We start from the raw sequence: 17367 nt of genomic DNA, 5'->3' as shown, positions 1-17367 counted from the left end.
CAAGACAAGACAAGAGAATAAGCAAAACACCAACAACAACTCACAACAGGGGAATGAACAAACAGTGTATATATAGGGAACAAGAACCAATAACAAGACAGAGGCAATCACAGACTAAGACAAGACAACTGGGGAAGAGAATGAGTGTAGTTAATGTATGTCCATGGTAACAGATAGGTGGGCGGGGTCAACAATATATATATATATATATATATATATATATATATATATATATATATATATATATATGTGTGTGTGTGTGTGTGTGTTAACCAAAAAAGTTACATGAATGTAGTGAAATTAAAGTTAGTAATAGTACTAATTGTTGCAATATGGTCTTTGTACATAGAATCATATATTGTAAATAAATCGAATTTAATTATGGAGGTTATCATAAATAAATTCAATATGTTTTGCATTCAGAAATTAAAAATGGTTCCTTCTTCTCCCTATTTTTATTATTATTCCAGTATTTGTATATCACATTAAAGACATCAAGTTGCAGACAGATTTAACGTCTATACAGTTTATTTTAAAAATGTAAAAATGGACAGCACATTGGATATCAAAACAGCAGGTCTATAATATTTCTACACAGAGAATTTATGTACAGCAAACAATCTCATTAACAGTATTTAAGATCAACACACAAGAAGACTTTAATTACAGCTGAATATCAACACAGTACCATGCATTAACTTAAATCAACCTTTTTAATTAATCATTTCAGGATTTGAACAGTTTTAGTATCAGTCCCTTAAAAAGATGTTTTTTTCCCCCATATTATTGCAGAACCATGTGCGATCCTGCTCAAAACCTCAGTGCATCTTAGATCATGCATTTCATACTATACCATCACTTTCTGGATTAATATATAGTATACAAAGTAAATAAAAAATAAAAAATAAATTAATTAATTAACAAGAGTTGAATATTAAAGTTGAATATAACTACAAGAAGCTGAAGACGGAGAAGAAGAAGAAGACGAAATGGCACATGTATATATACATGTTAAGAGTCGAATCAAAGTGATTGACATTAACGACATGACCGACAAATCAGCTACAGCTTGATGATTAGCACACAGTAATCAGCAGTTTCTCCTGACAATCCCAAACCATTCTGATATATTTTAATTATTACAGACAGAAAATACATGTTTATTGCTTCTAATAAAACATCTGCAAATATATTACTGGCTAATGAAGCAGAGATTAAGATATATATTATTACACTTCTGTTATTATGTCCTGATGCATGTTTTTTTTAAGTGCTGGATTCTAAATTCATCGCTGTCATAGCTCCATGGCTTTTTTTTTTTTAACAGTCGGATTATACTTTTGGAAGAAAAATTTCATGTAAAATCACAATGATCGTTTTTATCATTTTACAGGCAAGCAGCTAAAACTTCAATTTGAAGAAGCCGTGTAGATCTTGCTTAAAAGCAAGCAAGCTGGTAGACAGCAAAAAATATATCTATATATACATTTATTATACTTATTTACATATATTTACACATGATGTCTTCCATACGCACGGTTTTTCGGGTAAGTATAAATAACGTAGGTGCAGCGGCGTGCCTGGGAAGAGCAGGAGCGAGGCTCAGGGCTGCTGCTGGTATTGGCCCTCGGTGGCAGTGTAGAAGTCGTCCAGGACGCTCTGCATGTAGTCGAAGGTGGGTCGGTCTTCGGGTTTACTTTTCCAGCAAGTGTTCATGATTTCATACAGTTCAGCGGGGCAGTTTTCAGGCTTGGGCATGCGGTAGCCACGCTGCACTGAGGTCATGACCTCCCCGTTGCTCATTCCTAAAGACAGAAACATAAAAAGTGACGAAAGAGTAAGCAAAACAAAGTTAATATATGCAGGTGATTATTAACATTTAGGGAAAATAAAATCAGAAATCTTCATTTTTATGCAGCATAGTTCAGGCTCATAACAGGAGTCCTATAAATATAAATGAAATATAAATCAAATATGCTACATATACAAAATATTAATGAAGATGGTTAAAGTTAACTAAGATGATATTGCAGATTATATGACTTACAAACTATACAAGTTAACTGAATGGAACGGTTAAAAAAACCCAAAACGTTAGTCTCTGTTATTCCACTAGGGGGCAGAACAGAGCAGTAAACACACAGGGATTTCACTAGCAAGATGAAAATGTGACGCCGTAAACGTGTAAAAACGTGTCAAAATAAAAACGCTCTATCTTAATTAACTATTAAAGACTGTTTTTTTTTAGATATATGATACAAATTAAAAATAATTTCAAAAGTCTAATTCAAGAATCTGAGATTCAAGATTAAGATTTGTAATGTGATATGGATAATATGCAACAAACGTATATTTATATCTTATTATTTTCATTAATGTGGATTCTGGCCACTAAAAATATAAAGGACAGAAAGTTTGTGAGCTTTTCACGACTTGACTTGTAGTTGCTGCTCTTCTCCAGAAGAGGGCGATGCAGGATTAAATGCCAAACTTCCAATTCATAACTACTGAGAAATGAGTAACAGCTTTAAGATGGATGTTAGTCAGTGATTTATAAAAACACGTTCATTACCTGGATAAGGGATTTTCCCAAACGTGATTATTTCATAGATGAGAATACCAAAAGACCACATGTCAGACTTGATGGTGAAGGAACCGTAATTTATTGCCTCTGGTGCGGTCCATTTGATGGGGAACTTTGCTCCTGTAAGACACATTTAATAAACAATAAACATTTATTAATCTGACAAACTCTCTGTTGTAAAGAGGAAAAGAAAAAACTCTGCCGGAGAACGACCTCTGAAACTTGCAGAGAGGACCTTCGCCTCGCTCTCACACACACACACACACACACACACACACACACACACACACACACACACACACACACACACACACACACACACACACACACACACACACACACACACACACACACACACACACCTTCTCTGGCCGTGTACTGGTCGTCCTCGATAATTCTGGCCAAGCCAAAGTCTGCAATCTTACACAGCAGGCTCTCAGACACCAGCACGTTGGCGGCTCTCAGGTCTCTGTGGATGTAATTCTTCTTCTCAATGTAGGCCATGCCTTCTGCAATCTGCACACGCCGTTGAATAAATAAAAACCAGAGTCAAGTCAATTAGTAAATGAAGCCTAAAACCTCAAGGATGTAACTTATTGTTATCGTTTCTATAGTAACAGGGCTTTAAACGGTGGATGTTACTTATAAGCATTTGAAACATCCTTTTTATAATAACGTTCATAATATCGTTGTTACAATAACGTTTACAGAAGGAGTCTCCAGTTTCACAAGCAAAGTATTAACTTTATGTTAATGTTAAGACATAAGCGATAACCTTTAAGCGTACGTTTTATTGTAATCAACTTTTTCAAGGTAGTAATGGAAACATTCAACAGACATCCCACCACAAAGTGTTTTATTCCGTGCTGTATGTAATATCTAAAGTCTCTGTGGTGTACAAGTGCCATCCGTGTGTGTTTTAATAATTAGCCTGTGAGGTCAAAGCCTGTCTACAAAAAATCTACAAAAATCGCTGCTGAGAACCAGAGAACTTACGACGGAACTGGTGTGAAATCTGCAGCTAGACTGTGATCTCAAGTTAATGAAACAAGACCTATACTTCAATACTCTCCTTTAAGCTCACACCTAACCACATTGCTTTATCTGACAGCCGTTGATGCGGTCTGGTCTGTACAGAGGCATAAATAAAGTTTCTCTTCTCCTTCGGTGTCCCTCGTTCCCTCTCAGAAACGGGATGTACAAGTCGAAACCTGGATTTTACAAAAAGCAACTCTAAGCAATTTTGGAGAAACTTGAAAGTGAAATTTAATAGAAAGAATCGTTCCTGCTCTCTTTTCCATTCTTCCATCTTGCAGAAAAAGACAGTCTCTACATTTAAATTAACAATACAATCGATATTACAAAAGTTTGATCGAATAAAGCGAATAAACCCGGATCATTAAAAACATCTTTTAAGTGTTTAAAACTTTCGGGAAATTTGTGGGTGATTTTATAAAGACAGACTTCACACCAAAGTATTGGTTCCTCTTTTTTAATGGAAACAGTGACATCAGCGTTTCCAAACCCTGCACGCAAGCACAACCCAGATGCCCGAAGTTACGACATGAGAGAAAAGAGGAAGAAGACAAGAAATTAAACAAATAAAATACAAAATCTCCCCAGAGAGCATTTTTAGCTTTTTTTTTTTTTTTTTTTACCTGAGCGGAGAAATCGATCAGTTTGGGAAGCTGTAAACTGGAGCCTGCTGTGCTTTTCAAGAAATCCAACAAGCTGCCTGGAAAGAGAAAAAGCACAATTGTACAGGATTTTACATCACAGAACTGACTAACATCATCATCATCATCATCATCATACATTATCATATACATGAGGAATGCTGACACTGGAGACACCTTCCATGAAAACATTGCCTCACAGGAAACTTTACTATATCAAATGAGCTGTTACTATGGAAACAATAACTTATAGAACATGCGCATTATTAAACCTGGGACTAATATCCAATCCCCAAGCTGTGCTGTTATTAAAACTGATCACCTTCTGACCAATCAGATTTGAGAATTCTCTCAGTTCTGGATATTATTTCGATTATTTTCTAGGTGATTTATCCGGCATGTATAGGTGTGTTTATCCAGCAATACCGTTAGCCATGAACTCGGTGATGATGTAGATGGGCTCGCACTTGGTGACGACGGCGTACAGTCGAACGAGCCGATCGTGCTGAAGCGTCTTCATCAGGTTCGCTTCCTCCATGAAAGCCTCGACTGACATTGTGCCGGGCTTCAGTGTCTTTACCGCCACCTTAGTGCTGTTGTTGTAATACGCTGTGAAAACATGAAGGTTCTCAGAGGTCACGGTCGCTTCTGAAGGTCAGTCACTGAGTCGATTTTTAGACAAAAGATGGAAAGAAGTGCTGACAGCAGCTGGGGAATTCCTGCCTGTTTCCACAAAGCTACAGGAATTTGAGACACTACTTTCTGTCTCTTTTTGCTTTCAAAAAGTTTACTTAAATAAGTAAGACAGACACACAAACACGCCCATATTTCTCAATACTACTGAGTCAAGATAGAGAGATATAGTATGTTTAGCATGTGTTTAGCACGTGTATAGTGTTGTCATTTCTCTGAACATTCCTGTAAACGTGACACCATGCTTTCTCAGTACACACACCCTACACTGCTGAATAACCGTATGCCCCATCCTGCAACTAGCCAGTTAGCTACCTTAGTACTGTAGCCTTTGGTCTCTTAATAGTTTATAGCAAGTCCATAAACTCTCTGCTTATTATTCAGTGATCCAGTAATCTATTATCCAGTTATTCATTAAATCTAAAAGTTCATTATTCTGTCGCTACAATCAAATTAACAGCGAAAATACAGAATCACATGAATGAAGACTTTTTTGCTAGTGTCATAAATGAATTAGCGACACTGAAAACCGAGCTAATTTAAGTGCAATGAACAGGGGCCCAAGCACCATGGGGAGCTGATATCACAAAGCACATCTATCGATTCAGACACCTGCAGGTTTTAGATCTGGCATTGCACCGGTAGCACATGTCATGAGGAAACAGCTTTAAGACTTGAGTTCCATTTGTATATTTGCAAAGTCGACCACTTCCTGCAATTCATAGCGCCTGCCAAGCGGGAAGAAGCTGAGCGAATAATAATGGAAAAATTATTGCGAATGCAAATCTACCACCAACCATACCACAGCTTCCTTCTTCTATCTTCCTGATAAGTGGCTTTGGTGGCAGATGCTCAGCTCTGAGGTTTCAATTGGCAGCAGGAGACATTTAACTAAAGCTGACAACTGTCTACAGTATGTGGTTCTAGGTGGAATGTAATATGAAGCTAATATGAAGCTAATATGAAGCATGCCCAGGATACAGGATGTACAAGAGATTAAAAATTTGGATTAAACCGATTGAGAGCTCCAGATCTGATCATTAATGACGCAGTTTCTGTACTTGTTTTTTTGAGGTTAGAAACTTGACTAAAACATGGAGCAGTTCCTGTATTTGAGCATATTGACATTAAATCCTTTAACTCACCCATCCACACCTCTCCGAACTGCCCCGCCCCAAGCTTCTTCACCATCTTGATGGACTCTTTCGAGATCTCCCAGGCATCTTTATCCCACGGTTTCTGGGCTTTTGGCTTTTCGCACGACTTCTCCAGTTTACGACAAAGTCCATCTGATTGCTCTGAGTCAAAACACACATAAACCGTCAGTGAAGGGAAGTCCCGCTGTCGCTGTTACAGAGCCGTGCAGCCAAACCAAGTCTTCTTTTATTATAAATCAAAGCTGGTTTTATTGGAGTGCTACCTACTGTGGTAATGCTGGATCATTTTCTTGATATCTGGGAATGTGATTTTGGGGGAAATGTAGTAGCCACCATTGTCCAGACTCCGGATTTTGTAATGTTTTACAACATCTGAACCCTGAGGACCTACATCTCGGATGGAGAGTGAGTAGCTTCCTGTGAAAAGGAATGTCAAACAATTGTATAACTGGTAAACTTTACGAGAATCTGCATCATCTACTGGAATAATGTAATGTAACAACGTACGCTAATCATACGCCACTCTTTGGTAACCCAAATGAATTATCAATGAATTCTTAGTAATTTTATATTGTTTTAATTAATTTGATCCTAGCTAGTTACATCATAAGGCTCAATCACTTGATAGCTTGCAAAAAAAATCACACAGAAAAACGTTGCAGTGTAATTTTAGTTATATGCTTGCTTGTGCTTAGCATCCATCTTTATAATTAATTACCCCAAATTCTACACACATGTTGCATGTAAACATCTAAAGTACATTGTTTAATTAATTAGCATTGTAGTATAAACCTTTGGATGTCTCGCTCTCTCTGATTAGGTAGGATCCAGGTTTGTTAGCAGGTGCTAGCAGTTGTCGCTCTGCATCTTTTCTTGTGATGTCTTTATAGAACCATCTGAAAACCAGAAACAAACAAATAAAAAAAATGGCAATTCTGGATAACTATCTGTCACAAAGCTTTAGCTCATACAAAACATGTAATCCATTAACAGTTCAGGGTTTTTTGGCTCTCTAAACAGGACTGGGATGTGACCTGTTATTAGCATAGACCCATAATGCCAAGCTATACATGCTATAAAAAAATTATAGTAGGCTGGCAGTAATTATGTTATAGCAGCACTTACTCTTCCGTCTCCATGGTGTCGACCTGGGCGACGTAATTGGAGGGGACGAAACCCTCTTTCCTTGAGCTCAGAGATTTTGCCTTCCACCATTCGCCATGTCTGCACAACAATAATAATGATTTAAAAAAATGAATAAAAACAGCGCTAACAGTGGAGACTCTTTCTATAAATAAAAATTAAATTTACATCTTTAAAGAAAATCTTGCTGTATCAAAGGTTTTGTAATCTGTTTTTGGTTAGTCTAAGATCATGTGGCGCGTACGCCTTTCACGTGAGCTGTTACTATGGAAACGGTAACAAGCTCATTAACGTAAGTCTGCGAAGTGAGGAAGAAAAGGAATCAACCAATCAGATTTAAGAATCCGTTCAACATTCGCTCTGTTGTAATCGTTCACATTTTAAAATATCTCCTTAAACCATTAACACATAAGTCGTACTGTACACTTACTCTTCCAGAACCTGCAACTTCTCCCCCTTCTTAAATCCCAGGTCGTCCGGGTGGATCGCCTCGTACGGGTAGAGAGCGACCACTATTTTGCCGTGGTCGTGTTGCTCTTTGGGAGAAAAGAAAACTAGTTGTTAAATAATCCATGAGCCATAAAAAAAAAAGAACATACTAATCATTGATCAATATCAGTCATGTCAAACCTTCCATTTGTTGGAATCTCTGCCCGGGTAGGAGTCCTGACGGAGGAGCATTATTCTGTAATTGGGGAACGGAGAGTGAGAACCTCAGTGAGCGAGCGTGTAAAGATGTGTTCAAACTTAACGTGTTTTTGTTTGTGTTCATTGTAGCTTTGGAAGAAAGAATTCAGGAGTTGAACAGCAATCTTTATATTCCAAAGATTCATTTCAATAAATCTTATCTATAGATAGGTTAGTGAGTTAGCTACCAGATGCTAGCAAAATGCTAGCCGATTTTAATAGATGCTAGCCGATGCTAACCGTTGCTAGCCTAGCATGTACCAGTTCAGACAGCGTGTGTGTTGAGTGTCATTACCCTTACAGAACAGCCACATGTTATGTTTCACCAATTTTTTTGGTTTAATTTTTTTTCAACCTTTCACATGCTAATGTTTCACAGGCAGGATTTCACGTCATCAAATGTTTATTTGTTACAGGGTGTAACAGTCACCTTCACACGTATTTGCACATTTAAAATATACCGCAAGGTATAGGTCTCTCAGCTTATTAACGCTGAAACTGCACCAGTGTTTAAAACATAAAGGAAAAAAAATAAACAAACCCATTAAGTGTGAAAGACTTCTTAAAAGTGTGAAGCTCTCTAATAGAGAAATGTTTCCTCAGATCTTATCTGTAATATACAAATAATATTTTTACACTCATCCCCGTGACATTCATGAGACTGATACGATCTGAAAGTAAACGTCTGTAGAAGTGCCAGCTAGAGTGAGAAGACTTTTCACACCCTGACTCACTACTTACTATAGTGTGAGGTTTAGGGGAGGTTGGATCTCTCACATATACCGTTTTTTCAGGATGTACAGGCTCGCGCTTCTTCACACCAAACGAACCTCCACTCTGCCCCTCGGCAGGCTTGGATTTTTTACAACCCATGGTTTCTGTCAGGGAAGAGACGAAAAGAGCAGTCAGGAGACGCACCTTAAAGTGACACTTCAGACAAAAACAAGCGTTTGATCTGCCTGATTAGACATGATAACGTTGAATCTTAAGCTAATATAGCTAACATGTAGCTTATACAGTAGCTTCCGGATTAGCACTGGGTATAAACAGTTTTCAGGAAATGACAGAAAGGCATTTTAACAACAGAAAACGGTACACAGAGAATGATGTGTGTGTCCTGAGGTGTACTGATGTCGCAGATAAACAATATTCCCAGCTTACACTCCAAAAAGGATCTATTAAGGATCCTGACAAGGATAAAGTGCTAACCTATGATGATGAGGATGATGAATAAACAAACAAACAAACAAACAAACAAACAAACAAACAAATAAATAAATATATTTAATAAGAGATATTTTAATAAACAGCTAAAAGGGATGTGAATATTTTATAAATTCATAATTAATAAAAAAAAAATCTTAATAGTTATACAGAATAAATCATTTGGTATTTATTTTATGCTAGGATATTTTGTACTTTTTTCCCTAATGTGAACTATAAAGCATTTTTTTTTGTTTAGAACATAATATTTGTCATTTTACAAATTACATTACCTTAATAATTAATAATTATCTTCCAGATCTTGTCTTTGCCTCAAATACAAATGAAACTGATGAGGATCTGAGAGATATCTTTTTGTTCATGTTCAGAGAAAGCTGATTGTGACGATTTGAACATCATGCTATACTAAATTTAAAAACTAAAGAGCAGACACGGACATGTCGTGACCGATTAGTCCCTTTGAGAGTGTAGGTAGAAATCTTTTACACCATTATCATTAGCTGAACAATCACTTTCCACTTCCTTGTTCTCATATTTAAAGACTAAACTGGGTGAAAACAGATACACTGCTCCATCTCAAGTGTTTACATCATATACACTCTGCACCAAGAGTTTACCCATACACACACAAGGAGTTCAGGTGATAATGTCTTTGAAAAAATACTTCTACCGGGTGTATTTACAGAGCTGAAAATTCCCATCTTGAAGTGTTACACAAACTCGAAATAAAAATGAAATAAACAATGTAGAAAAGTTCATGCGGTAAAGTAAGACACAGCAAGAGAGCAATGATTTGTCTAATATTCCAGTCCTCACTTTCAGATAAGAATAAAATACTGACATGCAACGCAAGCTGTGTTACACTTTCAGGAAATCTTCCCTCGACGAAACCCAAAACCCGGCTCGGTTTATCAATTAATAGGTGCCACTTAATCAGTAACTAATACATATCAGGAGAATTGAGACAGGGTGACCTGCCATGTATAAACCTACAACAATACGTCTGAGGCATTATTGGGTCATTTTACTTCCTTGTTAGGGAAAAAATGTTAACTTCCCTGTGATGGAAAAACATGAATCTTAATCAAAATTAAGACTCAATTCTTTCTTGAGGCCAAAGTCCAATCTGCAAATGTATTTCCTCATCAAACTTTGCGACAAATCTAAAGACGGCACCACATCCTACGCTCGCCGAACACTTTAGTAAGGAAACCCGTGAATCTGTTTATTCATACAATAACCTGCCAGTTATCAGCCAGCTAGTGATGTGGCTGTGGTCTAATGCAGATTCAGGTCAGGAGCTTTAAGTAATGTTCACAACAATCACGATCAAGGAAATCATAAAAACTCTGCTGGTGCCAGACTGGCTGGTGGGTATCTACTGTAAACGTCTGTGATAATGTTTTACAACAAACAAAAACAAAAGAAAAAAAATAAAAGAAAGAAAACCAGGAAACCAGCAATCAAAAATCAATCACAGTTTTTACAACCTTCAACTGTCTAGATTTGTTGCCAGATGCCTTTAATGAAGAAAAATAAAAGAGGAAAAAATCCCTGGAGAAATACAGGACAAAATATAACAAAGGACAAAAATGTCAGAAACTGATTGAAATGAAACCTCATACTTCTATTGTTATCATACGAAGGAATTAAAATTAGTTGTGCCATAAATATGTGCTAAAGATTCGTATTCAGAGAAATGACGATACCTCCTCATAGCTCGACTTGTTCTATAACATAACCAACCTTTTTGTAGCATTTGTATCGAATGTTATTAAGGTTACACAGAGTAAAAAACATGCTCTCTATAATACACTATTAAATGTGACCACTTCCTCAAGAATGATCTGTCACAGCTGTGTGAGAGTTTCAGCCATAGCAAAAGTTTCATCTACAAACACGTCAAAACAGGAGGAAGTCTTTAAAATGACAATACATGAAATTATAATTAGAATAAAACTAGAAAAAAAAAAACACACACAGACATAAAATGGTAAATCCTTCATGGAAGCAAAGAACATTCAAAAAAAAAAAAAAAAAAAGAGGAAGAAGAAGAATTTGAAGAAGGGTGTAACATGTTTTTTAAAATCTGCTCAATGAACTTTTTGTAATAGTCTCCAATTTTCATAAGAATGTAGAAGAATAAGAATCGTTCTAAAAAAGTTAAAGGTTAGAAAGGCACTGGCCGCTATGACGTACAGACATTAACAGACATTAGGGTCCAAATTTGATGCTCATCCATGGATCCACTGTGTCAGGAGATGACAGGGATGGTGTAAAGGTATGGGGAATGTTTACTCAGGACACATCGAGGCCCTAAGCATCAACTGAGCATCGTCTGAAATCCAACATTAATGCAGTTAAGTTTGTGAAACTTTAAAAAGACATCATGGGTGTTTTTTTTTATTTCTATATTTTTGCTTTATTTTTATTTTTAGAGGGGGTTTGGGTTGATTGAAGAAAGCAAAAGAGAAATGATTTTTAATCTAAAGCCAAAACCAAATGAGCTTTCACCACAAACACAGAGCGTAGCACTCGGCTTTGCACGAGAATCGAGAATCCCATGCAGTCGTCTGACAGCTTGTGACACAGTGGTGAATTCCTTCCTGTAACTCAGCCAGGTTAAAGAGCTACTGTTTTCTCTGCTGTGGTTGATGCTGTACTTGAAATGTCTGACTTTATGTTTAATGGTTTCATTTTGTGTCAAATTTATGGTGCTTAATTTTGTTCCTTTTATGGCCTGTAATACATGCAAGCTATAGGTTACATTTTTTTAAATGCAAATCTTGGGTTGCTGAGCAACCTGTGACCTTGTTTCCTCAACACTAACACATCTATTATAGCAACCTGTGACCTTAATTTCCACACACAAGGTAAACAGTGGTAAAATGTCCAGTTATATATGAATCAGTGTGTCATTCGTTCATTTGCATGTTATTTGCAATAACACGGTTATTGACACAGTTAAGCAAATGGATATAGTCCTTAAATATATTTCCTTACTGTTTGTGTGTGTGTTTAAAGTTTTACACTGTCATTGTAGTTAGGTTTGCGTTATATATAAGCCAGCCACATTCAATTGTTGCGTATTTAAGGTTAAGTAATTAAGTGCATGATGCATTTCAGTGGTGTAATTCGCTGGACGGTAAAAAGTGAGGCTGTATTTTTAGAACGTCATCAGGAAGCTTGTAGCATGCCGCATGGGGCGTTCAGAGTGTTTGGCAGATTAACAGGCCACCAAAAGCCACATACTTCCTCCTCTGGCCATCTTTTTTTCAACAGGAAGAAGTGATCAGAGCAAGGCAGCCGGCAACGTGCCACAGTCAACTCAGAGGTTAAGACCCTTGTTCTCAGCATTAGCCACAGAGGGTCTGGGTGCAAATGTGATCATTAAAGTCATTCTTCTGGTTAATTAAAATTATTTTTTTGTTTTATTTAATTTTTTCAACCTTTTAAGTGATCTTCAGCTTGACTCACTAATATAGGAACTATGTAGCATGTATCCAAGCAGAGGTACCGTCATCTCTACATGACAATATTTGATCATTTTGTCCAAATTGACCATCGGAAACAAAGTAGGTTTCACTGGAACATTCATACATTTCATACGTGGAACTGTTTGTTGCTCTGAAATGTCACTCGTCATACCTGATTATAAACAATAGCCCTCTATTACATTCTCACTCTTTTGTTGGTCACTCTGTGAATAACAAGGACCCTTTCACCGTCAATAAGGAATGCCGAGTTAAGCCTACGTTTACGAAAATCTGAAAATAACAAATATCCAAAACACACAAACATGAAAGGTCTTTGTCAAAGTTCATTCCAAAATATAGACATTTAGCATTTTGGTTCAGGGAAGATTCAAATTAAAAGCTTTGTAAGAAGTGTTAGAAATGCCAAGCAGCCAAATACAGACTTAAGAGCTCTCTTTAGGAAGCTTCGAACCCATGCACCAACATTCACATGAAGACTCGATTTTCATGTAAAATACATTTTAGGAGCAACACAAACACTCATCTGAAGTGTAGAGATGGTGCTGAGAACACACCACCATCCAACTAGAGACCTAAGAGTTATCTGTCAGAGAGGATTCAATGAAAAAAAAAAGAAGAATCTAAGAACTTTAAACTGGCCTAAGAACCACTGAGGAACCCACTAGAAGCCTTTTGACTAATGCAAGCATTTTCTTCTCTTAAGAGAACTTGAACTGCTGCCTCCTAAATCTCAGAAGTCAGATTAATACTCTGTTGTTATAAAATGTCACTTTTGAACTAGACCTACTAGGAAATGATTTTCTAATCTTAACCACTATTGTTTCAGAGTCCATCAGCCTCTGTCTCAGGTTCTGCATTTTCATGATCAAAAATATGCTCTATGAAGTTGGATGGGCAAATTTTTTTCTTTCTTTCTTTTTCTATAGAAGAGAAAAAAAGTGACGAAAGGCAGAATTTGTTCCCATAAGAAAAATAATGTGCTAGGTTGGTAGTTTTACTTCCTCAAAAACCTCCTTCTGGGTCTTTCTTTACAACCCATGACACAGTATAGTCCTAAGCGATGTCTGATTTCACAAATTCACACTTATTGACCTGGTTGGGATAAATGTTTGTTAATCCGAATATTTTTGTTTAGACAATGTAGAGCATGTAGAAAGGGAACAACAACAAAAACGCTAATGGAAGTGAAAACCTCTGACTATTCTACTGTAACTAAAATACCATGTCCACTTCCTGTTTAAAGCATTTAACATTCCTATCACCCCCATCTGTGCTGAGATTCTCAGAGGAATGAAAGTTCATTCCCTTTACTACCTGTTAGCCTTTTAATAGTTGAACTGTGTAGGAAAGCTAGAATTATTAACCGTCTAAAAAGCCCCTGAGCTTTGCTCTGTCTAAGAGTATACTCATGTGACCTCTAGAATTATGATGCAAGATTACACTAAATCCAGTAAGTACATTTTACTCACATGTTCGGATTAGAGTTTTCAGAAAGGAAATACTTTTTTAATAGTTAAGGAAGGAGTCTCCCATGTCAGCACTTTCTATCAGTCAGAGGTAAAGCTGTAAGTATGCCCACATCTTCAGGACTTCATTTCTCAGTGATGTAGCAAACTACTTATGTCGAGTGAGAGAACACACAGAAGTGTCTGTGAACGCAATAATGTACATGGATGTATGCATAGGAAAATAATCAACTGCACTGTGACCTCCACTTCAACCCACCAACAAAGAATTATTTACTTATAACATTTCTAACAGCAAGTGTTTTTTTTTCCTTATTTCGTCAACGTTTGAAGATATTTTTAAAGCATTACGTTATGTAGAGCAACACAACGACTTTGAAACAGTGTGACTTTTAAAAAAAATTGTGTGAATGACAAAAGTGTTGGACTTTGCAAGAACACCACAGCTTCATTAGGCTTGATGGTGTATATATCAAAGAAATATTGAGGAACTCTTAGCACAAGAGTTTTCAAAAGAGCTGTGTAAATGGGTTAAAAAATCTCACTTACACATATCTGGTTTCCTCTAATAGCTGCTAGAAAGCGACTTTTAAGTTTGTTCATCTTGGAAAACCCTTGAGTTTTTGTCATTCAGAAAGTTCCAAGTGAACTTCTTGAGGAACCCTTTTTTTTTTTGAAGAACGTATTTTCCAGTCACATTGACGCTGTCCATCAGACTAACAAATGTCATTTCTGACAGCCATCTGGCTATTCGCTGAATCGTAACACAAAAGTTGAAATTTATTGCACAAGAAACATGTCGGGAAAATGATAAATGTCTTGATGACGATATGTTCTACCACTCTGAATAGATCTAATTCAGTGAATTTATATATTTTAAAAGATATTGCAGTGCTTCTCAATTATCTTTAAATTTTGAAGAAAAACTGTCAGTAAGTTATTACATTTATTAAGAATATTTAGAAATTATTAGTGTGTTTACTCAAAAAAAAACTCTGAATAAGCTCCAAACATGTTCGACTGTAAATAACTTAAAATAATTTACATTCATGAGGAACGTTTCTAATAAATTTGTGCAAAAAAACAAAACAAAACACCGGACACATACTGCAACAAAAATAAACTACATACTGTTCATGAAATAAATCTAAGCTCACGTTTATTGGCCACAAAATGTTTGAATAGTAAAAAAAAAATCATATCCGTCGGTCAATAAAAGCAGAAAAACTCTAAACAAGTAAATAATAATAATAAAAGAAGAAGAAAAAAAATAAAAGTTTTAAAAACCTTATTCACTGTTTATTAGTATATTACTTTTTAACTTTCTTTTTTCCTTTCTTTTACTTTTATCACAAATATAAAACAGCGACACACTGGACCATACACACACAAATATCAAAAACATCTCGGAGCTTAACAGTGAACCCTGGGGGTCTATTTTTAAAGATAATAATATGATTATTAGCAATAATCATTGACATTTTCTGAAATAGTTAAACAACAAACAATATGAATACAACTGCCTTTAAACTACTGACTTCCTGTCTTTTAGAATAAATAAAAATAAATAAATAAATAAATAAATAAATAAATAAATCAATAAATAAAAATAAATAAATAATGACGTTTTCATTAGGTGGCTGTTGGAAAAGCAGAAAACACTGGACGCAAAAGTTTGCGACAATAACGTGAAGCTCTTTTCTAGTTCGTTACGGTCAGAAAAGTAGAAAAATTCCGTCTAAAAACCGAAGAAAAACATCTCTGAGTGTAGAAAGAGAGAATATAAATATGACACGTACCAGTGAGGTGTAGTTTAAGAGTTCCAGCGCAGTAAAAGGTGGCTCTGGGGTTTGGGAGCTGCGCCTCATTGAGCCGCACCGGAGCGATAAAGAGGAACTGCAGCGCGCGCTGTTTTTTCTGTTACACTGCAACTTCCGGGTAAATTCATCGGTTTATACATTTGCATAATAGAGCAAAGCCCGAGAGCTGAGTCTCTGCCATCACACGTGTTTATCAGGGTTATGACTTTCTTTAACCAGGGATCGTGTTACACCAAGGCCAAAGTGCGCTTTTTCCCAACTTTTTATTGAACCTAATAACTAGTATAAGAGCAACAACAACAACAACAACAACAACAACAACAACAATAATAATAATAATAATAACTACATCCGGATTCTTGTGGCACCAGCATTACTAATTCATCTAATAATTTCATTACATTTCTGCCATTTAGCAGACACAGTTATCCACTTACATTTTATTTCAATTTATACAACTGTGCAATTGAGGGTTAAGGGCCTTGCTCAAGGGCCCAACAGTGGCAGCTTGGTGGACCTGGGATTCAAATTCATGACCTTCCGATCAATAGTCCAACACCTTAACCACTATTCTACTACATCCCCACTTTCCTATTTCCTATTGTTTCCTTGTTTACATTTATATTAACAGCATCTTATCCAGAGTGACTTACATCATCTGATTTTTTTTCTATATAACTGTGCAATTGAGGGTTAAGGGCTTTGCTCAGTGGCCCGACAGTGGCAGCTTGGTGGACCTGGGATTCAAACTCATGACCTTCCGATCAGTAGTCCAACACCTTAAACACTATTCTAGTGCATCCCCACTTTCCTATTATTTCCGTGTTTACATTTATATTAACAGCATTTTATCCAGAGCGACTTACATTATCTAATTTTTTATGCAACTGTGCAATTGAGGGTTAAGGGCCTTGCTCAGGGGCCCAACTCATGTATGACCAAACATAATTGTTATTAATACATAAAAAGAGAAATAATAGAAAAATAAAACATTGTTCAAAGTGTAATTTTTCTGTTATTCTACAGATTTATAGGGTTGCATTATATTATTATTATTATTATTATTATTATTATGTCATCTCAATTACTTTGAGTAAGCGCTTTATTCTGGTGAATCTGGAGTGTATCCCAAAAACACTGCAGTGATACACACCAGATAGGACACCGCTTATTCTCATGAGATTAGGCTCACATGTTCACACAATCATAACCAGTACATTTACAGGCATCCTGTTCTACTGTTTATTTTTGGGGTGGATTTTTATTTACAATTGGAAAACAAACAACAAATAAAGTGCAAATAATTTATAAACTATATTAAATAAATAAAAATACCCCCCCATGCTCTCTCTCTTTCTCTCTCTCTCTCTCACACACACACACGCTCTCTCACAAACATACACATACACACACTCACCCA

General features: G+C 36.3%; 1 protein-coding gene across 2 annotated transcripts; it reads right to left on the bottom strand.

Annotated features, from left to right (window-relative positions):
• Positions 1-510: 510 nt before the first annotated feature.
• lyn (LYN proto-oncogene, Src family tyrosine kinase) lies at positions 511-16083 on the bottom strand. 2 transcript variants are annotated; one of them, XM_027142779.2, is made up of 13 exons: positions 15927-16083; positions 8682-8818; positions 7884-7938; positions 7684-7789; positions 7236-7334; positions 6903-7006; positions 6378-6527; positions 6099-6251; positions 4687-4869; positions 4243-4319; positions 2947-3100; positions 2573-2704; positions 511-1805 (listed from the first exon to the last, which is right to left on the bottom strand). In XM_027142779.2, exons 2-13 carry the CDS (start codon positions 8811-8813, stop codon positions 1603-1605), a joined length of 1548 nt encoding a protein of 515 aa, XP_026998580.1. In that variant the 5' UTR covers positions 8814-8818; positions 15927-16083; the 3' UTR covers positions 511-1602. The 2 variants fall into 2 exon arrangements, with proteins under 2 accessions (XP_026998580.1, XP_026998582.1); XM_027142781.2 differs by having other exon boundaries at positions 8724-8818.
• Positions 16084-17367: the final 1284 nt, after the last annotated feature.

The sequence above is a fragment of the Tachysurus fulvidraco genome, chromosome 22 (genome assembly GCF_022655615.1).
Source record: "Tachysurus fulvidraco isolate hzauxx_2018 chromosome 22, HZAU_PFXX_2.0, whole genome shotgun sequence".
NCBI lineage: Eukaryota > Metazoa > Chordata > Actinopteri > Siluriformes > Bagridae > Tachysurus > Tachysurus fulvidraco.
Note: the sequence above shows the minus strand (reverse complement) of the source record. Positions and strands in the feature narration are given on the sequence as shown.

Bases quoted from the DNA above. Each gene is read 5' to 3' on its own strand.
- lyn (XM_027142779.2), bottom strand. From the start codon at position 8,813: ATGGGTTGTAAAAAATCCAAGCCTGCCGAGGGGCAGAGTGGAGGTTCG. The intron at 4,870-6,098 runs GTGAGTTAAAGG...ATGTTTTCACAG, and splicing joins GTTCGGAGAGGTGTGGATGG to CGTATTACAACAACAGCACT. The intron at 4,320-4,686 runs GTATTGCTGGAT...TTCTCTTTCCAG, and splicing joins CACCGAGTTCATGGCTAACG to GCAGCTTGTTGGATTTCTTG.